Source organism: Pelecanus crispus, chromosome 4 (genome assembly GCF_030463565.1).
Source record: "Pelecanus crispus isolate bPelCri1 chromosome 4, bPelCri1.pri, whole genome shotgun sequence".
NCBI lineage: Eukaryota > Metazoa > Chordata > Aves > Pelecaniformes > Pelecanidae > Pelecanus > Pelecanus crispus.
The window spans coordinates 68,608,313-68,632,389 of NC_134646.1; the positions used below are offsets into that span (position 1 = coordinate 68,608,313).

The 24,077-nt window shown below is 37.3% G+C and overlaps 1 protein-coding gene across 5 annotated transcripts in view; it reads right to left on the bottom strand.

Moving 5' to 3' along the window:
* SLIT2 (slit guidance ligand 2) overlaps positions 1-24,077 on the bottom strand; it is a 270,822-nt gene that overhangs the window by 231,865 nt on the left and 14,880 nt on the right. For all 5 annotated transcript variants that reach the window (XM_075709781.1, XM_075709779.1, XM_075709780.1 and 2 more), the window contains exon 4: positions 18,523-18,594. In XM_075709781.1, the coding sequence (XP_075565896.1) occupies positions 18,523-18,594 (72 nt within the window). The remainder of the gene's footprint in view (positions 1-18,522; positions 18,595-24,077) is intronic.

Below are 24,077 nucleotides of genomic sequence, written 5' to 3' on the forward strand. Positions count from 1 at the left end.
ACAAAAAAGTGAAGAGAAGTTTTCACCCCAACTACAATACTTCTTATCATACTCTTAGCATAGTGTAATACAGTTGGCCATGGCCCATTAAGTTCAGATTCAGCAGGAAAAGAAAAGGAGGTTGACAAACTGGATGAAATCTCCAGGCAACATGGAAAAGAGGGCTACTTGTTTGAAGTGAGAGCCTAGTCTAAAAACAGATATGGTTCACAGCAGAAGATCCAGTTAGCAAGATAACATCACTTAGCCCCCTTAACCTGAGATGTGAACGACGTGGTAGATGTGTGCCTATGATCCACATGTGACACCTCAAGATTAAGTTGCAGCATTGTCCCAAAATTTACAGAAGCTGCCTTCTGGTTCCCTAGAAGAAATATAGGTATTAAGTTAGAATTCCAAAGCCTTCAATATATGACACTTGAGCAAAGAAAGATAACGAGCAATAATCATCTTCAGCTGCAAAACACAGTATTTGTCATGATGATCCTCGGATCCTGGGACTTACCAATCTGGTCTTCATGCTACAAAGCAAAGATCTTCAAGGTGAACCAATGAAGCTACCTGCCTTACCAGAGGCTTTTTTTGTGGGGTCTGGGGTGGGCTTCCCCCCCCCCCGCCTCCTGTGTATGGCAGAGAGGGAGGCAGGGGGAAGGACAGGGTGAGAGGAGGGTGAAACTGTGCCTGGCTCTGACAGGGAATGTTAAGAACTACATAGGCTTGATAGTTATTTTCCAGGTGGGTCTTATTTTGGTGGCAGATTAGGACAATAGGTGCTACTCTACAGTTGTTATACCAAACCAGGCTTTTCTCATTTAATGATTTTTCACATGACAAGAACAGGAGGACGAAGTTATTAAAAACAAATATGGGAAAATGCAATGTCTGAACTTCCTCTTGCCAGCACTGCTTCTATTAATACAGACAAATAAATCACTATTAGGTTATATCATACTAAGGCTTTATAGGAATGCAACATAACAGTGAAGCTTTCTAAAGAAAGGAAAACGACAAACAGTGGTACGTTAAGTTTCCTAATAATCAGTAATGTCAAGATTCATTGGCACCAACAGTTTAATAAATATTGGATTGCATCTACTTCCTGAGGCTTATGTGGTATCTGTAGCATTGCACCATAGCATGGGATATCAGAACACAGTGGGACTGTTTACTCTGTCAATCACTTGTCAATCTATCCAGCTTTCTACAAATACCCCTTGTATTTGGGAACTGTTTAACAAACCTCAGTAATTAAAATTTTTAACACAATGATAGACACATTTAGCAAATCTACTAAATTAAAGCCACTAAGATGCACAAGGAACAAAAAGTAATGTCATGGTTACCTTTCTGCAATTAGGAAGGTTATATGTAAAAAATTTCCTTTAGTTATTTAAAATACATGTTTATTTTTCAGGTATTATTTCCATTTGTTTAAAAAAAAGATGTATTAATAACCGTGTGTGCCTTCAAAGTCAGCGGGTAATTTTTGTTTTTCTCCTCTACTGCATGCTTCCCATAGAGAAAAAGTAAGAAAATACTTTCTTTTATACAAAGCATCTTGGAATCATTTATGGTAAAGAAAGCTAACCAGATTTTCCATTAAGAATGCAGAAAATTGTTCAGGAGAAAGTCATGTCCAGAAAAGACAGAAATCCAGACATCACAATGTCTATAGCTGAGATCACAGCACAAGTCACCAACAAGTAACGTCACACCAGTGATGAGAAATACTATGCTGAAGAAACTGAGAAGACAAAAAGCTTTCACTGCACCCAAGAATTTGATGAAGTTGATAACTGAAGAATGGAAGAAGCATGACTAAACGTGATATCCCCTGAGCTCTGACAAGTTATACAAGTGTCAGCAGAAATTAGTGCTGATATCTTATCCATTAAATGATCCTCTATTTCTTTGCACACAGTTTTTTCTTTCATTGATCCCTGACGTTTAGAAAGTGGATTTGACTAGCATAAAGCTCCTCCTGACTGCCCAGGAAACTTAATCTGGAACACTGTCAAATTATGGATTTGACTGCAATAGCAGTCAGTTTGTACCAGTGAGGAAATACAAATTTCTGTACTGAAATATTCTCTGTCCTGTGACTCTGGGTTCAGGTTTGGCAAGCTTACATTTCCTTAAGAAACAAAAAGTCCTGCAACTTTAACAGCTGGCCAAACAAATATCTGTCCACAAAAACAGGAGAAACCATAGCATCTCTCCAAATATAAATCTGATGATGACTTTACAAGGCCTGTCAGAATTCAGACATGCAAGATGAATTCTTCATCTCTGGAACGTTTTACAAATATTTTATACCTAAACAACATTCCTGGGAATTATAATCTGCATTTTCAAGTGACCATCTACAAAGCAAGTTACATAATTTGCCAAATTTCTTGGTTCTAGTTCACTATGCAGGCTGCACTGTTTGCTGGTATTATCTGCCGCTTCCTTCTTACAGAGCCATATTACACATTTCACACTGAAAAATGTGTGAAACCAGCAAACAACTTAGGTAATGAGAACAATCTGAGGACAGGGCCAATTACAGAGTTTAGCTCCCTCAGCCAGGATCCCATACACGTACATTACAACAGTACTGGCTAGTGCTGTGATAGGAAAAAAAGAAACTGGAAGGACCAGAAGGATTCTGAATTTCAGAAGGCAAACATATTACCACCAGACTGTCATTCACTTCAGAAACAATGTCCAAATACTAGGACATTGCATTGATCGATTCATGAGCCCAATTAATTGTAGGCCATAAAGAAATCTTCAGGGCTAGAGCTGGCACTGATAGGAGTGGAAAAGTGGGGAAGATTGATTCCCTCGTCATTATGAAAAATGCACAACATCTTTCATCTACAGACACATCACTATTTTTCAAGATTCACATGCAATTCACAGTATTGTTTCCTACATTTTTCATATGCTTCCCTTGGCACCAGATTTCGTGAAGATGCTGGCAGTGCCATCTGCAGCTCCAAAAGCATCTCCTCTGTCAACAGCTTGATCTCAGATGAGTCACTCAGCTTGGGCTAGCGAGCAAGGAGAAAAGCCTCTTAAGCCCGTGTAAATAAGTCAACTCAGTGAGCTGCATTAAACACCTTGCAAGAAACAGTCAGCCAAGTGGAGAGCAGGAAAGTTGTCTTCACCAGTTTGCAATTTTGACCTTGAAATTCTCAATTTTAAATTCTGAAATTCTAAGTTCTGCCACGGCCCCGATTCCATTGCAAGATCCTGCATCACCATTCAAAACAAACAAAAGATGTCTCACTCCACTCGAGCAATACAGCTCTCCCTAATCTTTGGCAGAGGAATCTGGAGAACCTGACAGAAAACAATCTGCCAGCCGCCAGTGCTGATACTCACCACAGGTATCAGTACCATATGGTAGACATCCACTACAGGACATGAACCTATTTAGCAGAGAAGCTAAGCAGTACATTTAGGAAAAGCTAATATGGAGGGTTTATGTGGGAATTGTTTAGATCCAAAAGCAGCAGACTGGGCTGCATCAAAAACAGGAACAGCAAAAAAGCTGAGCTTTGTGTTCTGGCAGTATTTTTCCCACTTACAAATCTGCCTTCTGAGTTAAGAGTTTTCAGGCCAGTCTGGCTTGAAAACTACTTGAGGATAAAAAAAATTACTTCGGAATTATATACAGATATTAACTAAAAAAAAAATAGGGTGGAATTATATGTTAACTTAGTGCAGTGCTAGGAAGCTCATGGAAGGCTGGGAAGTAACCGGCTCAGCACCCACAAGGGGGAGCCTGCCCTTCTGAATAAATCTGAACTCTTTCACTTCATTAGACAGTTCATGGTTATCGGACAGCCCACCAGTCTACAATTCAGTACAGAAATTTTTCAACAGGCTTTAGGCTTTAATCAGGGCTGATGTTTGCATAAGAGGAGAGTCACAGGAGAAGAGCAGGAAGGAAGTTGGAAGAAATTAAGAAATTGGGATGTGACCTTTACAAAGGGAATACGTACAATCTGTCTTAATACACTGATTTTTAAAAGGAAGAACCAGCCCAGGGAAACAGGAATGGAACACACATACTCAGAAGATATATTTCCTATTTATCTTGGTTCCTATAGTATGCCTATTTTCACTTCTAATCTGCTTGGAAATGACTAAATATTTGTTAGTATTTCCACTTTGGAACTATTTATCTTCATAGCCATGGTAATACACTCATACAAAGGCATCAGAGCTGCCAAATTCCTTCGTTACAATTTGGATCATGGTGTAGAGGCTGGGGTGTTGGCACTTGCATCTCACTGGACCCGTAACAGCAGACACTCATCATCATCAAGTCATTATCACATTTTCCCTTCATGGCTGTGTTTATTTTAAGAAATTCCCATGTGTTCAAACACTACCTAGGCTTATTCCAGAGTACCAATTCTATATAAAACTTCAGCACAAATAGGAATTTCCTTACTTTCCCTTTACAGTTCATACCCTTCTGAAGCAGTTTCTACAGATGCGTGTCTCCAACCCAACACCCAAGAACAAAACAAAAAAGCATAAAACAGACCAAAACCACATTTATCATACATGCCTCAAACCCCCCAAAAAGCTTACCATGTTCCTTTTCAAAACTAGAGTTAATTCACACCACATTTCCTTTTTTTAGAAAAGTCTCATATTTGGAAAGTTTTACGTAGTGTAATCCTCTCTAAACATTACACAATCTCAAAAGCACTGCTGATAAAACTACACCCAGCAGGATATTGTAATTAAGGATAAAGCAAAACAAAGCATCAATTAAAATGTGATTTCTGGTTATACAATATTTTCCTCTGGTAAGGAACTGGAACCAAATTCAGAACATCCTTTCAATCTTCTTCTGGACCACCCAACTTAGACTGAAAAGTTTTCCTTGTTTGTTCCTTTTTTTTAATTACTGGTCATAGCTTTCTGTGTACACTGTTTCTTCTCCTATCTACATTCACAGAAAATAGACCCAGGGTTTCCATATCTTGATTTAGACGGAAAGAGATTCCTAGCAGATCGATGCAAATGCATTAACCATGGTGTACCAAAATGATGATGAGCAAACACTTGAGCACTACGGACAGATTGATTGTCTTCCATTTTTATCTTCCTTTGGGCATACCAAAACTACTCTGCCTTTTTGTTTAAATACTTGTCAAATTCATATCGGACCTGCACTATTACTGTGCAGAATGAGATGTTACACCATTAAAAAGTTTTCTGCAACATTCACATTTAGCAAACTAATTGGAAAGTCATCCCAAGTTCAGAAGCCAAAATAAAACAAAAAGGACAAAGACAGTCATACAGCCATAATTAAAAAATGCAAGTGAACAAAAAAAGACAGATTAAGAACAGCAGACTTTCTTACAAAACAATCCCACCCACAGCTAGATCATGCAAAAAAAGAGGCACTGAATACTGTTACAGGAATCTAGTTTAAGTTCCATTTTCAACAAAGTACGCAGTCGAATAGCTTTACATGTCTAAGGAACCATAAACTGGAACTATAGCATCACATTCTTATTCTCTGTATGAAGATATTAAGTTCCAAATGCATACCTCTAATTCATCAAATAGTAATGCAACATTTAATGGATACATAATATTTTTCTTAACTACTTTCTTTTGGACAAACAAAGAAATCTTTTCAAGGCAGTCATCTCCAGCTTTGTTGCATTTTCCCTTTGACTACTTCTCAAAGACTGGGGTTCCTAGTTGTTTCTGGGGGGTTATTTTTTCATTCGTTTTTTGTTTGTTTTAATATGTTAACATCTTAAACATCAATAATGAATGCCCAAAGAATTAACAGTGTGAATGCATTTGCATACCCACACATTGCACACTAAGGCCTTGCTGTATGCATGAGAGGCAGAGTTATGAACACTGAAATTCCTGTTTCAAGGAACACACAAAACTGAGTGGTTATGCTAATAGTGCTTTATTTCAGGAAACAAACTTTGAAGTCTTTTACAGCAACAATAACATAATGATATGATGCATTTTTTCCAATATAAAAAACTTCCTACTTTTGTTTATTAAAAGGTGCAACAATACTTTGTACCTTAATCTAAATTTCTTTAGAGTATACATGTGAAATAATATGCTGATGACACTTCAATACTTTTCTGCTAGCATTGAAAGGCTCTCTAGGCACAATCCTACATTACAAACGATCATGGTGATCTGCAGCACTTGTAAGACAAATAGTCTTCCCTGGAGGAAAAGGCAAATCAGAAATCAGCATATTCCTAATACAGTATTTGCCACTTTCTGGTAAATGTTAGCTTTTTCATGTTTCAGAAATTTCTCCCTATTACCAACTCACTGTCTAGGGTCTATCCAGGTATGAGAACGACCACTTGTCAGCAATGCTTGCTCCATCTGACTCCATTTCACCATCCTAGTCAAACACATTAAATGAAACACAATAGTGCAAGCTGTCATACTGCAAAACAGAATTAGGCTGTTCTCCCCATTTGGCACCTTTGTGCATAAAATCACTAGGCAGACAGCTTGTAACAGAGTGGTTAGGAGACCAGCAGTGAATAAAATTAATGGCAGAAAAAGCTTCAATTTTCTGCTGCTACAGTGAAAATCCAGCATCCACTGTTACTCCTAAATGTTAAATCTTGTGAATTTGTAATTCCAGCAGACTGTCCAGTTCCATTTCTGGAAACACTACGAGTATTTTAACTAGAGTACCAAATACATGCCAAATAATCATTCTTAGGTCACCCATCTCAAAGACTTGCAACCTGCTGCAGAAATCTTTTCTTGACCAATCAACCTCCTAATTCAATTACATTTCTCCCAGTTTTGCTCTTTGTTCCCCCCATATATGCGCAGACACAATACTGCTGTTCTTCCACTATTCTGCTCTTGTATATCTAAGCTAACAGCACACACTCATTTTAAAGCCTTCCCCATAACTCAAATCCAGTTCAGTTTTATTTCATTTGACTGAAGGAAAACAGAAAAACCCAAACACAATAGGTTTTGCAACCTGATTACAAGAACAGACAAAAGCTCAGTTTAGCCAAAACCCTAGTGTAATATTTTTAATGTCACAACAAAATGGAAAAAATGCATTTGAAGTGAACGTCCCACATCAGCTAGAAAAGCAACTCACCTTGCTGTTGGTTTTGCAAAACTACATAGCATCATTAAAAGTGTTTTCTTTTCCATTTCCTGCAGTCTTTGATACATATGCAAGAACTTGTACGATCTTATTGTTTCATGCTGCACTGTACATTTACGGCCATTATTATCATTAAGTTTTTTACAATAGTTTTCTCCCCAGTGATCACAATCTTGATTTTGCCGTATGTATTTTGCATTTTCCATATTCGCCAGTCCATATCCACAGGACAAACAATACTGGCATACTTGATTATTTAAATCCCTTAGTATTATTCCCTTTAACAAAATTTACTGGTGTGCTGTTTACACAGTTTAGATCAGTAATCAACAGGCTACAAAACAACAGACCCAATAATAAATATTTCACCCCAGTGCCTTATCTAAAACTTTAACAGTATGTGGCACAACTGGCCATACCCCAGCAGCTTTGAACCTAATTTAGTATGCGAGATTTCAAAATAAAGGTGACAGTATGCTGCATGCTGTAAAATTCTTTCATCTTAACAAGGCATGCTAGCTGAACAAGTTTAACTGAGAGTAATCTTTATTTTACATCCTAAAAAAGTTGAACAATTTTCTGATTATTTCCTAGCCCGAGAAGTCTTATAACATAGTGAAAGATTCTCTTCTTTTGCACAGATAAAGCCACTTTTACCAGCCAGAACGGTGAAGATGACCTACTTTGGCATTTAGACCCTCAAACCTGAACGTGTCTGGCTACCCTCATTGGTGAGCCAAAGAGCGAGCAACACTACGGTTATGATTCTTTTTCTAGATTAAATTTAAATTTGCCATGTGCCAAACCTACGTACAAAACTAAAATTTAGCTGTGTCATGTGAGTGAGAAGTTTTGGCTTCTGCACCTCTGACATGAATGCTGTAGTGGAGATCAAGCAGTAAAGCACTCCTACCTAGATTTAGTAGGCTCTCCACTTCATAAGAGTTCTGTTTTTTCATTTTTAAAAATCACTGACCTAAAAAAAAGAGATTATTTTGAGTGGTATTTTTATTTTGTTCCTGTGTTGTAGGGGCATAAATGATGAGGGGAGTACTGTTGCTATAACAAATTATAGCATAGGAGAGTTACGCAAAAGTATTCGCTCTATTGAATTTACAGACACATGACTAAAACCAAGGAGGGAAGTCAGTTTCTTGTCTTTTACAAAGAATGCACATTTCAAGAAAACAGAGTATGACAGAACCAATTAATCATGGACTAGATTTAACACTAATGTCTAAGTAGTAAGGATCAGACAGGAACTTTCTCCAGTCTCAGAAATGATCACTGCTTTCCTGCAACATACCCGAGTATGTGTTTAAGTGTGTCATTTTTTTAGTTCACACAAATAACTTTAGTTCTCCTAAGCTTTTCAGATTTTTTTCCTCCCACTTTAAGACACACATTCATGCTCTTTTCTCTCCATTTAGCCTTCCATATCTTTACACTCTGAGAAGCAGCTACTACAAATACCCCTTCATTACATTAGCTGTTATCCTATCTTTGCAACCCTTCCCTGTGGGCCTTATCAAACTTGAGATACAACCTTTTCTGTTTCGAGGTCAATCAACTATCTAAATCCCTTCTAGCTATCTACCACTCCTACAAAAATCCACAGAAGGGGGAAAAAAAAAAAAAGAGTTGATGTTTCTTCTATCTCCCCTGTATTGAACTACTAAAATCACTGAACAGCCACCGTCAAACCTCTCCTCATACGTGCTACCTTATAAAGTTATGAGCAGCCCTTCTTTACAACTGTACGGATTACACATTCACAGTAAAAATAAAAATGTCATTGAACTGTCTGGGCAGAAGGGGAAATGAAAAGAATGAGGCAAGATTTTGTCTCTTGTACGTATTACCCTGCAAATCCTCGAGGAGTACTTAACCAAGAGATTTAGCCCCCGCGTTTCAGCCCTTTTTTTCTTCCCCCTAAAGATTAAGGGCTATGGAAAGAAGCCTTCAGAGCGTGGTCCTTTAAACACTCTGAGGCAGGAAGGGCCTGCACCTGGGCTGGCTGTAAAGATGAAAAGGGTTGAGCAAGTCCCAGCTTTATTCCCCACGAGGTGGGTCTGAACAGCCATTAGCAGAGCAGGCCCCTCAAGCGTCTGAGGGAGAGAATAAACTCCGCTCAGCATTCATAAGCAGCCTTTCCCAAATAAAACCACCAGCCCCAGCTCTGGTATCCTTACAACAGCTACAAGGATCAGGACAGCAGTCTGGGTTGTTCATCGCGGCAGCCCTTGCTTCAGCTCTCCTCTGAGACCAAATACTGCACTTTGTATATTGGCCCTTTTCCTTACGGTAATCGGGGTCCCTGTAGTTGGTACTTAGTTAATCAATGTGACCTGCCCACCGGGACTCAGTCCCACACAGACCAGCGTAGTTTCAGCTGAAGGCTATCAGTCTGCGTGTGGAAAGTTTAGCCTATGTCTTCCTGCACGCACTACTCATCTTAACCACTCACCAGCTCAGCAAAACTAAGATCTCTACCAGGACTGTGAAGTGAAGAGCGTAATCTAAGCGTGGCACAGGGTAAGCCTCTCTTACCGACCCGAAGCGTGTCCCGAGTACTCCATCTGACATGACAATTCAAGAAATGGATATTGCAAAACTTTCTTTCAATTAAAAACACTGAAAAAGGTACTCAAATAGTGATACACTGCTTTAATTGGAAATGGTCAAATATGTCAGACAAAGGAAACTGCAAGTACCTCTGACAAGTTTCTATCTGAATATTAAATTTCAACATAATAAATATATTCAGAGAAGTTTGAAAAACATTGAGATCCCACTGGCAGACAGAACTGACACTGCAGCTGTAATATTTCATCAAGTGTTGGACGGTTTATGTCATTTGTGTGAAAAAAAGGAACTTTTACTGTATCAGCAGATTCCTAAGTTTTCCAGCTCAGTTATTGACATGTGTAAAGGATATGATTATCAGTAAAACCAAAAAATATACCAAAGAATTTCTGGGTCACTAATAATCGAGTTAAGCTATGCTGAGTTTTCTATTATTAATCTATTAACATGCTTTAAAGTTGGGGGTTTTTATCCCCTAAGCAGAGACTGATTAAAAACACACCCCTAAAAAAACCCACCACCCAACAATCTCTAAACCTAGCTGTAATTTCAGTTTTTACTACAGCATGTTTATAAAAACACATCAGTTGAAGAGCAGCTGCTCTTTAACAAAGAGCATTTCATCTGGCTTTAGCTCTAGGATGCAAAAAACTATTCAAACATGCTTTGTAGGGCAACATTATTGCAACAAGCATTTGTAGATCAACGTTACAACAAAAAGCATTATTAGGACCAAGAGCAAATTAAAGCTTTTACATAGCCTTGACTTTCTTTGATACAATGGAACATATGAAAGTAGATCTGTGCTGGCTAAAGTGGATATGCATTTTTGTAGTAATGTTGTTTCCCTTGCCAATTTCCTACTCCTTTTGAAGAATTCAGACAGTGGCTACTACAACCAGTGCACAATATGTTGTCTGTTTCAAACCTTTTTTTCTTATAAAAACTCGTATATTCTTATCGAGAACATAGAGACAAATCTGGCAAAACAACAATCTTAAATATTTTACAATAGTAAAAAAAAATATTGGTTGATTCGTTCTATATATATTAGTAATTTTCTAGGAAAAAGTATGCTCTTTATAAGAATGTACACTTCGGGAATATTTTTAAAAGGAAAAATACATGTGTTTGAATGCTGTGTGAGTAACTTTAGAGAAGCTTTAAAATTCAATGCATTTAAAATACTATATAAATCAACATTCAGGATGAAGGGTCAACAGGGGTTAAACTGTCTGTCCTTCTTGACTACGTTCATAAATGTCTTTTCTAGCTGTACTTACAGAAGCAACTGTGGTGTAACTTGGATATTAAAACCTCCAAGGAAACCAACAATAAAAGCTGCTAAGAATTTCACAAGGGTTTTTTTTTTTTCCTTAGGTGTTAATTAAATGATCATTTAACACTGAAATGTAAACACAACATTTTCATCTACTGACAGCATAGCCTATTATAAATCCAGGGTAATAAACGTCCTGGTGTTAATACTCTGAACCAAGTTCCCACAACACACTAAGATGCCTTGTCGTGTCTAAGGTTAAGCATCTAGACACAAAACAAAGATTGTGCCTACTCGACTTCCAGTTCAATTTTCCCATCGCCCAGTGACCTAGGTAACACTTTGAGCAATAAAGAATAAATTTAATTTCTCCAGCATTTTGTGAGGATTAGGAACAATTGTTGGCCTGCAATGACTTTTTATCCTTGGATTCTTTCTCTTCCAGAGCATTCCCCCAGTTCTAAAAGAAAATTCTGATGGTTTAAGACACAGAACAAACAGAACTTTAAATTAGGCTTTTTTCAATCAATTGGAACTGTTGGAGGGGAAGCAATCAACCTTTCTTTAGACTTTTCTCAGCTATTCAGTTACTTTAGGCTTTAATCTTCCACTTGCAGAAGAAACCTACCATCATAGGGACAAGCCTCTATACTTTCACATTTTCCCTTGGCCTGATTTATTCCTCTTTGTATTCTTTTTTTTTAATCAAGATGACACGGCTGCACTTAAATGTCCACTCAGTGGAAGCTGAGACTTACAGATGTCCTCTTTATAACATTTCACACCATATTTCTGCACCACATAATAATGCCATTTCCTCCGACATGCCTTTTTACTTTTCATTACTTCCTTCACTGAGATTCAGTTTCCTACTTAACTCCTGCCTAAAAGGTTTCCTGTATCACAATATCCAAAGCTTTCAAGGTTAACCCTCCAGGAACAACCCAGGGACCAATTCAGACTGGACAGGAATATGGTTACAGGTGACCCAAAACCAGTTACTTTAATTTTCATATTAAAAAGCAATTATCTCAGTTCTCTGCTTTGACCACTATCTTGTCAACAGAAATACAGAGGATAATTACTTATGCTTGGGGCCAAAGAGGTCAAGGTAACAAAGCCATAATAGCCAAAGTAGATCTCTCAGTTACTCTGAATACCACATTATTTTAAAAGTGCTATGGCTTGAGTAAATTAAGGAATTATTAATATGATTCATGTTTTCGCAATAGACATTTAAATAGCAACACCTAACAGCATAAAAGATTTTGAATGCCACAGATATTTATGTTGTTCCAGAAGAATTGCCTTAAGCCGTATTTTTGTCTGCTTGGTGTTTAACATGATTTTCAAATTCAAGTTAAAAGTGACTATAAGTAGTTTTGGAGTGTGTTCTAATGAAAAATCAATAGTTATAAGTATCTCTATAGATGCCTTTTGCTGAAATTAGTCAACTATATCACTTGGTAATGCAGATTACGTAAAGATTTAGTGATCTGCCCAGTAGCAGAATTAGCTTACAGCACCAGAAGTCCATCCAGTTTGCCATTTTATCCCACAGCAAAGGAAATATTGCTTGTAAAAAAAGACATGAAATTATGCTTTTATAATTAAAGAAAAAAAGGCCAATTTAACCGCAATTTAAAGACACCTCCCAATTATCTCAAAATTAAAAATATAAACACCCATCTTGAGAGAGCCATTTCACAAGAAAAAAGTTTGTTTCCAATTTTAAAAATCCTACACTATTACTTCAAGTAACAACATTTCATCAGATTTCTGTATATTTGATACACCATTTTTTTCCTGTACAGCATCATGGCAGGTGCTGTGAAAATACAAAAGAAGGCATAGCTCAGGAAAAGCGCACAGATTAAGAGATTCTAAAACAAAAGGCAGGAAAAGTAATGTAGTGAAGTTTGAAGTCCAGTAATTGCACAGAGTGATAATACATTTTACTACATTTGCCTGACTACATTTCAAAAGTTCATTCTGGTTCCACCAACACTTTCACTCAGCTAAATCTAAGGCTGAATGTTTGCTGTTGCTAGGATATAACTACTGCAAGTTGTACACCAAATGCATATATATAATTCTTGTTTCTGTGCTCAAAAAACAAGTCACTTGATCAATTGTACCAGTTTTTGCAGAACTTGCAAAATCTCTAAGAAGTCATCTTGCCATTTCCAACCCAACATAGTAGGGATTACGTCTGAAGCAAAGCTGCAGCGGTATTTTTGTTTTGCTCACTACATTGTAAAGGATGACTGAGTTTTCAATTTTGAAACGTTAGAGCAGAGAATGAGAACTGAAGGTAGAAGCAAGTGATGGTAGGACAAGAGAAAAGATGCACATGTGAGCCAAGTTGCATAAACTATTCAAGCTCCTAATTCGCTTTTCTCTCTAGATTAAAAGATGAGCAGGTGACAGAGAAGCATCAATCAGTCTTTCTAATGTCTTCAAATGTTTATCTCCTAGATCTTCCATACAGGAAGTGAATGCCAGAGTCAAGGCATTACAAACCTAGCATGGAGGCAACATGGTTTTAGTTACTTTAGTTTCTTCTTACACGTAATGAACCTCAAACATTTTTAATATCTATTTTCAGATAGTCCTATCTTTACCTATGGATTGCAACTATAGCAAAAATAAAATTCACAGAACTGACAGCGGACTTGCAGCATACAGGACCAAATTCACTCCAGAAACATCCTAGACTGAGGCAGTAAGACCTTGCATTAGTAACAATGCACTGACATAGCAAAGCTATAATAGTGGTGCTTCCACACTACTAATTACTCTATTTATTAAGGGATTTCTTTTTAGTTACTGGCTTACAATACCACAAAGCCAAAACTGTATACTCGTTTTATATATATACACACTATATGCAGTAGCTCTTCATTAATAATAGTAATTTTGAAAGATACTTATTTTCCAAGAACTACAGTCACTGTTCAAAACCAATGCTAATAAAATAATGCTGGTAACCAAAAACTAACTACTATTAGAATTGGTATGTTCTTACCAACTTTCCTGTTCATGAGCCTATTACTTATTTAGATAAAACAATTTAAACCCATTACTCTTATCCAACTGCAGATCTACTTGCAAAAGAGGAGATGTTCACCGATATTGCCTTTTGAAAAGGGGAAACTCATTCTTGCTCCTCACTGGATTTTTAACATCCACAGCCACCTGTTTGCAGTTGGAGTAAGATTTCAGAGGCTTTGGGATAATGAGCATTTCTCTAATGAGCGATTTCTCCAGAGCTGTTAAAACAGATTCAGACTGAAGATAAAAATCTTCTCTACAAAATCGTGACTCTAGTCTCACTTGCCATGATTACTGTTAAAAGGGACATGACAAAACCATAAATTAAGCTTTAAATGCAGCTACCATGACAATAAGGAGACCAGCATTTAAAAGATATTTTAAAAGTCGCTGTTTCAGCATCTTACATACACCATCTTTTTTTCTTTTTTTTTTTTCATTCCTATCTGATGATTTTTTTTTTTTTTTTTCCTCGTGGCCAAGGTAAAAACAAAACAACACCCAGAAAAAAGGTATAAGCACAAATGATGCAAATCACAGGTTCTCCTGCAGCAGCTCAAAAACCAGACCTGAGCGCTGCCTGGAGAACTTTCCTCCTCTTTGCGTCAGCCACCCGCAGCCTTCCCCGCGCCCGGAGCGGGCAGCAGCGCTCGGGGTAGCAGGCTGGATGAGTAATGATGTCGGTCCGACCGGACAACGGTAACCCTGGCAACTGTAACCTGCAATTCCTGCCTAACCATTGTGGGATTTATTGTGGCAGGGGCCAAAGAGGCCAAGAGTAAAATGAAGCAGAGAACTATGGTGTCTGACACATCTAGTACCACACACTTTAATCATAGCTGGCAGAAATTAATTCAGGAGGAATTTTTGCAAGGGCCCCCCATGCAGCATGTTTTGTTGTTGTTGCTGCTGCTGTTCTGGCCAAATTTTTTTGGTTTTTTGAAGGGGTTTTTTTGATGTTTAGTATTTTTTTCCTTTAATTATTAGCTGTTCGGAATTTTTTTTGAAGTGACTAATAGACATCTCAAAACTGTGTATTAATCAGACTGTATTAAGATTTTTTTTTCCTTTAAAGGAGAAACATCTTATTCATAATGTTTATCTTCTCAAGTACATATATTAGAAGGAAAACATATCTAATACCAGACCACATCCGCTAGAAAGGTTGTTTTTTCAAAACCAATATTGCCTAACTTATACAGCAAATATTGGTCAGTAAGGGAACTTAACCTCATTCCAAGCACAAGAAATGGATATCAAAAGGGACAAGCTCTGTGCATGGAATTCAATAACCTTTACTTGTCACCAATTAATAAAGGTATCTTTTAAAACTGAATTTTCAAACAGCTTTGGGTCCAGCAGCTGGTATCCTGCAGCAAACGGCAATCAATGAACTGTGATCTAACCAGCCAAAGTAAGCAGTCAAAATCTATTTGCCTCAGATAAGCACTCACGAGGCTGTAGGAGTTCTCTGTACTAAGGTACCACTGCCAGTGCTGGACAAGTTAGTGTGAGTGGGCATACGGGTCACTGAAAACAACACATCCCCTTCTTGCAGGAGAAATACTTGCTGAACAAGGACTTGCACTACCCCAGGGGATTTACAACAGCACCTTTATTTTAACAGTATTGGATCAAAACAGAGGTTCATGTACATTTTGCTTTGAAAGATACCTTGCAAGGCAAGATTAATATACCCTACAGCACTACGCATACTATTTTTAGCGTTAACTACTTCCTATTGAAATATTTATGTCAAAACACCTTTGCAGATAACTCTTAATGGGAAATTCAGTTTCTGCTTTGACTAAAATTATCCATTTTAACTAGTTCCAGGAGATTTCTTGGAAGGCTGCTAGATCTGAAAGAAAGTAACCTAAAAAGTAATTCATTTAATTACCTTTAAAAATCAAGTGTCTTTACACACAGAAAATAATGCACTGTCTCTTTTAAATTCTCAACCTATAGCTTTCCTTTACTTACACTTCCCATCTGTCAACAAGTGCTTGTAATTTTATTACACTGTCCTGTAGTTTATGCAGAGTTGGTATTATTTTACAGAGTTCTGTTAATGGACTGGATAAATGGTAATGCTATTTAAACTAGTCTCCTGCTCCAGCAAACACAGCTGCAACTGTACTACTATTTCTAGGCAAACATCTTGACCTGAACACGCAGTGCTCTCTCAACCCGTCCAAAGAGAAATTGGAGCAGACAGCAAAGGGAAAGCATAGCCGGCCGCTGGCGGCAACCAACTGTGTCTAATCATAATTCATATACAGTGTACCCTCTTTCTTTTATATTGCATTTAGGCTACGCAACAAGCATATGTGCTTCTTCACCTGGCATCTCATTTACAGCCAAGGGTCAAATGGTAATTATTATTCACAGAAGCTCAATAGCATGTTGAAAACTCGCAGTACACACACTGATTAGCTGTTAAATGCCAAAAATAAATACTAAAACCAAAGCATATTATACATTTTATTGATCATGTTTAGAGAACTTTAATGCTCCTTAGAAATGTATTTGGATGTAGATACATATAAGCATATACAACAATACATGCAAAAAACCAAATCACTTTATACTCTTCATAGCGATCAAGCTACATAGAATCTGAAAACCGACCAGGAGCATTTGACTAGCATCAACCCCTTTGTTGGCCTGACATTGTTTTAAATTACCAGTTTAGTGTTAAGCGACCGTAGATTTTCGGTATTGTTCATATTTTCTTTTAAACATGAATACATTATAAGCAGACATTCACTTTCATGGTCTGATCAACAATAACCCTGAGGCAGAGGAAACTTAATACTGTAGAGCCAGCAATCTCTTACTTTCCACCATATACACTATGAGCAGTTGTGTGCTTTATGTCAAAGAACATTATAGATTTAAGACTAGCATCAATCAAATATACAATTCTGAATTAAATATATTAAAGTATGGTTTTGCCTGAAGTACGCATCTATTTTCTGCCTGCAAATTACAGCTCATTTCTATTTTATATCAATTAGATAACAACCATTACACTATAGGTAGAATAATAAAATTATCATAAACCCCTTTCATTTTCCTTCCTGATTCAAGTAATCTCTTTGTCATTGCTGATGGAAATTATAAGACACTCAATTGTTAATATATAAACCCACATATGAATATATTATAATATTATAGCAGAGTAAAATATTTTTGTTTGTCAGAACAAAAGCCTTCAGGAGCTTTCTGGCCTAGTAATTTAACAACTCCTTGCATCTACAGGGAAGTTCTGGAAACAAAACGTACATCCAAAGCAAAGGAAAGAAACAAAAGTACACAGAACTAAATGTTTATACTAGTAATAGAGTCATTTTCAGTTTACCATTTAATATTACTATGAGAAGGAAAAAAGCCATTATTTCACAATATTAAACCAGCAATCAACTAAAAAGAAAAGCTTCATTATACCATTTGTTCTCAAGAATATTTCCATACACTAAAGTAGAAACAAATCAAAGGAACCCGACCTGCCTCCATCTTCACTCCTGGGTTTTTTTCCAAGCACACAAGGGGTGAAACTCAATAAAATCAGCAATTTCAATAGCAGAAATCTCACCTGAAGTCTAAAGAAATGTGTCAGATACATATCTAAAACAGGGCTGAATTTGTACAACCTTTTCAAAGCCTACTTAAGCATGTCATGTTGTATCCCTTCCACACTACACACTGTTAAGTTAGATACCTTAAAGTTTATTTTGTTACAACTGATCATGTAGATAAATACAGAAATCAGTATCTAAACTTCATTCCACACTTCTACTGCAAGAGAAATAAGTGGATTCTTAAAAGGGCCAACGGGTCAAAACATTAATTTAAAAATGTAGCCAAGACTCAAACATTATCAAACCAAAGAATACAATCAAACCAAAAACTCATTACCCAATTTGATACAGTTTTTATTTAAGGTAAAACATTTCATAGTTTTTTCTTCTCAGGAAGGACTTCTCCACAGACCTACCATTTGCCAGCGCTATGTTTTTTTCTGGTCAAGCATGTACAGCCACAAAAACAGAACATCACAAAATCAAAGTGCTTATACAGTGCTCTATCTCTGGGTCAGAATCTCCACAGGTATTTTTTTATTTCTTTTACCACAGAAACCAAAACAGGAGAAAAACCAAAACAAAACAGGAGAAAAGGAAAGCTAAACTATTCTTTCAGCAAAACTTCATGACAGAAGTGGGAATGGATGAAACAGCATTCTGTCTCACACAACTATCAGTATCTAACCTAGATTTAAAAAAAAAAAAATCTTGCAAAGCAAAGAAAGAACTCAGCTTAAACAAAACATCAATGTTCCTAGATGCATTTTAGCCCTGTTTGAGGCAAAAGACAAAAAAATTCAACGCAAGACAGAATAACAGACCAATTCCAAAATTTGCAGAATAATAGTTATTGGGTTCTGCCTACTTACAGCCTGTATAACTTCGGCGTCCCCAGAAAGAGCAGTTCAGAAAGCAACTGGAGGTTATTTCTGTTTAGGCGCCTTTAGAAAGAAAAAGAAAAAGTTGAGTTAAATTCCAAGTGCTATAGCAATGCAATGCAACCACTTTGAGCAGGCAGCCCAGTGCTGTAGCAAGCTGATTTTAAAGACCAGAAAGGCTATGCAATGCTGGTCCATTAGCGGAGACATGGTCCAGCAGTAAATTTACCATGGACTAATTACATTTTCTGGTTTCCCCAACAGACCATATTACCTATTTTATGAAAGATTTTGAATCTCTGTAGTGTGAATCAATCACTAAGTCAGGACTCTATCCTGCATAAACAACCAGAAAACTAAAAATACAAAATCAGCAGTGTAACTTCAATCCCCCACCAACTCCCTATAATGAAGTACATGAAGTGTATAGTATAATGAAGCAGAAAGACATTTTGTGACCATGAAAAGGTTCAAGGGAACATGTATCAAATGCATACACTTAGTTAAGTAATGAGATAATGTATCTAAAGATCCATATAACCTATTTAAATAAAAAAAAGCAAAGGAAGCTGTAAAAGAAACCCTGATCAAATGTAAGTCAGAAAAATCAAAGAGTCCCAGCTTATATTTGGCATTACAGGGTTTTTTCTGCATACTACAGGTTTCTTTTTTTCCTATAGCTGTAAAGACTCACCAAAAGCTTAATTAAAAAAATGAAACACAATCAGTTGCACGTAAGACAGTACAAAAGAAAAACTGCAACTGGAATCTGGAAGGTACCCATTTGTCTATGAAGTTTCTCACTGAACATGCTGACCATGGTCAAAACTGCTTAGTTTGAGGTGACAAGTTCAAAGCCCACCCTATTATAGCCATAGGCAACAGAACAACCACTAGCCAAGACAGGTATGTTCCATCTTCATGATCTTTTTTTAAACATACAATGCAGATTATTCTTTCTAATGTGCTTAAGCAACAGCCCCAGAGCATATAGTCATACCAGTCAAGAATTCAAGCCCAAAACAGGTTTTTGGTTGTTTTTAAGCAATGCACCACACATGCCACCTGCCATTCAAGCAAAGAAATACACTGAAAAAGCTGTTTTGTCCCATCAACCTCATCACAAGCCCCAGTTTGCAACGCACAGTGCTTCTCAATACAGTAATTCAAGGCATTCCTGGACACCAGACTGCATGGTATTATCCGATTTTTATTTTGTCCTTACAGTGGTTATATTACATATGTGAATAGACTGCTACCAAGACATTCCACAAGGTGAAAAAGATATTGGACAGCAGTTTTGCAAAATTAGTTTTTCTAATTTCATAAAGCTTCAGAATTTCTTGATTGTTAGTCTTAGGGCTGAATTCAAACAGTTAAGCCTGTTTAGCCTCTCAGGGCTCCTTTTTCATAAACACTGTTCCATCTAAAGGTCCTTCCAATTTAAAGGTTTTTCCATAAATTCCCATATGGATACACACACTTACACACTCAAGATCCAGTTTTACATAGCTCCAAGTTTAGTTCACTTAGTTATTGCTCCTTTGAAGTTCAATGTGACTACTGATGAGAGCAAAATAATCTGAGAAGTATTCTTATATACCCACAGGACTGCTCCCACATTTCAAACTATAAGCAAGCAGTCAGCTTTTTGAGATCTAGATATCCATAATTCTCCAGTTTTAATGTCAGGTTCCTTTTTGCCAGTCAAGCACCAGAAATCCTAATTTCTTTAAGGAGAAGAAATTTAACTCACACATTTAGAAGATTAAAAGAGAATTTAGAGTGAAAGAAAGATCCTGAAGAGGAAGGACTACAGTACTGGGATAATAAAAAGAGAAATAAAATTCATTCATCCCTTCTCATTGCTAAATAGATAGTTCAGATGTAGAAGTTTAAGTCCATGATAACAGATCAAAAAGTATATGGGAAAACATGCAGGGTAAAGACTTTGGGAAGTTAGTCTCTAATCAGAAGCTATTCAGGACAAAAATTTCTGTTTTTTTTTTTTTTTTTTTTTAAGGACTCTATTAGGTTCAGATACTAGATAATAATGGTGAGCTGTAACAGAAAGGGCAATGAAATCACTCAGTATCTGGTTTTTTGTAGAAGTTCCATCTAATACAAAAAAAGGCACTACAGTACAATGAAGTAATATTAACTGATGACAAAGTTCTTCAGGCAGGCTGTCTTTCACTAAATGCAACAGTCTTACAAGGACACACTTAGCATCACTTTAGAAGGATACTTCACATGTGAAATACTTGTGCTAGTACATAACCTTCTACACAGGCAGTTAATACCTTAGACCAGGAGTTTCTATTATTACCTGTAGTTCATATGACCCACACAACTGAGTATACTGTTAACATACTGATGCATGTGCTGCTGTGCAGACTTTAAAATCTAAGTTATAGACAATAAACCAAGGTCATGAATTAACCTAACAATAAATAGCACTACCTTCGTGACTCAACAGTTTCTACCAAGTGAGCTTGGCACTTAGAATTAGTGTTTCAGCCTACATTTTTACTTTGCCTTTCACAAAATTAAAACATTTGTTCTTTGTGCACTAAGTGGATTTAGTGGATTACACAAGTTAAAGAAATTACTGATCTTTAATGTATTTTGTAGCTTCTACTTTAGTAATTTCATCCAACTCACTGGAGTTTCTTTTAGAATTAAGCTTTCTCTACTAAAATTCTGACCATTCTTATTGACTGTGCCTCAGAATATCAAACATTACTAATTTTCATGAAGGCAATAGTGGAAAATATGTCCTTTATCATACTTCAGAAAGAGGCTTCAGCTACTCTTTACATCAAACAAGTTATAACAGATACTTTCAGAGGGGTCAATGTACTGTTCTTGAATTTTTCAAGACTACAATAGATAGTTCTGTTTAAAAAAAATGCTATGAATTCACACGTGAGTGTGAAAAAGGATGCAGGTCAAATCTGGAATACATACAGTAGTATCACAGTACACAACAGCTTCCAGTTCAATAGTCACTATGAAGAGTTTTCAGTCTTGGAGACAGAGCCACACAAAGAGTCCAGAAAACACACTCCTATTTTAAAACGGTTCCCTAATATACGTGGTTCTCCAATATTTCCACTTTTTCAGGTGACCTCATGCTAATTTTGTCTGAAATAGCAATACCTATCCAGAACACACAATGCAACAAGAGTGAGACAGACATGACCCCCTTTCTCCCTGGAGCTGAAACCTGAGGTAAGCACAGATGGATCACAGGATCCATGACTATAGATTGCAAAGAAGTACAGCTACTGCCGAGTAAAAACATCCAGAAAAACTCTACCACGTTGTCTTTCAATGTGTGTTGGCAGAGACCTCACTGCAGCTAGCTAGCAGGCAGCGTTTCCCCTGGGACAACATGAGAAGAGAAATTTCAGTTGCATCAACTGAACTGCTCTCCCAGAACTGGCACGAAGTTCAAGGTCAAGCACTGGAGAAACAGTGATGAGATATTCCATACTGCTACCATTCAGTTTCCCAGCTGAGCTATAAAAAGTTACATTTCTCAAGCAAAGGCAGAGCTCAGAAGAGATGAAGTGTTAGTGGTATAAGCAACAGAAAATGTACCGGAGAATCTCTTCTAACATTGCAGTACCTTGGACTGTCAAGTCCCTTGGTAGTGGCCAGAAATAAATGGATGAGGGTCCAACATCATTTAATTCTTTTAATTTAACAAAACAGAGGCACAGTTGCAATTAACACATATATACCTTCTTTTTCTTCTGTTACTGAATGCATCTTTAGGAGGAGATTGGGCAAACTGACAGACTGGCACAGATAAGTTTTTGAGCTCTTCATGATGAATTCAAGCAAAGTCCACATACTACCTAAAGTACACAAAGTATTTTAAATACTTCAGCTTAAAGCTCCCAGAGCTCAATCTTCTAAACACAGTAAAGACTAGAAAAGCATCTTCAAAGTGAAGTGATGGAAGTATACAGAAGGATCAATTTAAGGACAAAGAAGGAAAATCTTTGACAGATGAACAGGTGAAAATACTTTTTAAAGGAACCTCAATACCAATAGGTAGATAAAAGGTAGGTATAGACAAGCAACAGGTTGCACTGTGAAGCAGACAACAGTAAGGTAAGCAAAAAAAATTGGCTTGATTTTAGTTACTGGCTCTAGAGAACAGGCTAGCTTTGCAGAAGTGGGTGCATATCTGGGTTTTTACTCATCTTCCACATGCAGCCAGAGGATATGTAGAGGATGACAGAGTTAGAGGTAAACTGTGGGGAGAGCACATTATGCTCCCAGTGACATGTATCCTAACCCACTGAAGTCTGGCCATGCCACCAATCCATGCTGATGTCTCTCTCAAGTTTTCATCCCACAATAATTGTGATCCAGTATCAACCATGCATGGGGGAGGACAGGTGGAAAAACAAAAAATCTTAATTACACTGTCTGCAACGTAATCATCTGCAATTGCTATAATCCACAAGCAGGTCTGTATTTGTTTCCCACACTTGTTACAACCTTCACTGTAACTTGCTTCTAATCCCATTGTAATCAACTACATACAGCTGGAGAAGCTTTATGAGACTGCACAGCCTCTCTGGGCAACTGAGATGTTCCAGTGCTTGCCTGTCCTCACGGTGAAGTTTTGCCCTTATATCCAGTCATAACCTCTCATTTCAATTTATGCTTGCTGTCTCACCACAGCGATGAGCCTGGCTTGAGCTTTTTGATAACCACCTCACAGTTACTGGAAGGCTGCTATTTTGTCCCCCACAAGTCGTCTTCCAGTGGGTTTTAGTTCAAGTAGATGCAATTCTAGCCATAGGCCCTCTAAAACAACAGAAGCCCTCAAAGATAACTTGAGAACTGATCAAAGTTAAGAGCTGTTCCAAGTAAATTATAAATCGGCTGTACTCTTTAATTAGAAACAGCCTATCCCATTGGGTGCATAGAGACTGAGAGCCTTCCAAAAGTCTAAATACAAGGCACAGATGCATTTTATTCTACCACCATTGCTTCAGGAAGAAGGATAGAAGTCTTCCAACTCACACAAGGTTAATGACAGCAGAAGTCATTATTTTTCATTCCTCCTTTGAAGTTAGCTGAGAAGTAAATACACAGTATCTGCGCATAGTAACACACAGAACTATAGAGCTTAGAAATTGTACTCTTCAAAGGAGCACATCCACACCTACTGTTTGTCAGCAGAAGACATTACTATCACACCCATTTAAAAATACCATGTATCATCTCTTCACTGAAGCTTATTTGCAAAATATGCATAAACTTTAAAAGCACACAAACATTTTTTTCATTAACTTTCAATTTTAAATGAAAGAACATGTCAGTAAACAGACCTCTGAGCGTTCGTGCAACAGCACTTTCTATTCACAATGACTGAGCCCACCAGGCTCCTCAAGTAGTTCCAACAGGTTACACGGATATGTATCTGCTGGGAAGGTCCAATATCAGTTCAGGCTTTATGAGCTCACAAAATACAGGATCAACCTACAAAATTATCCAAGTATCTTAAAACAGAAAGCTAA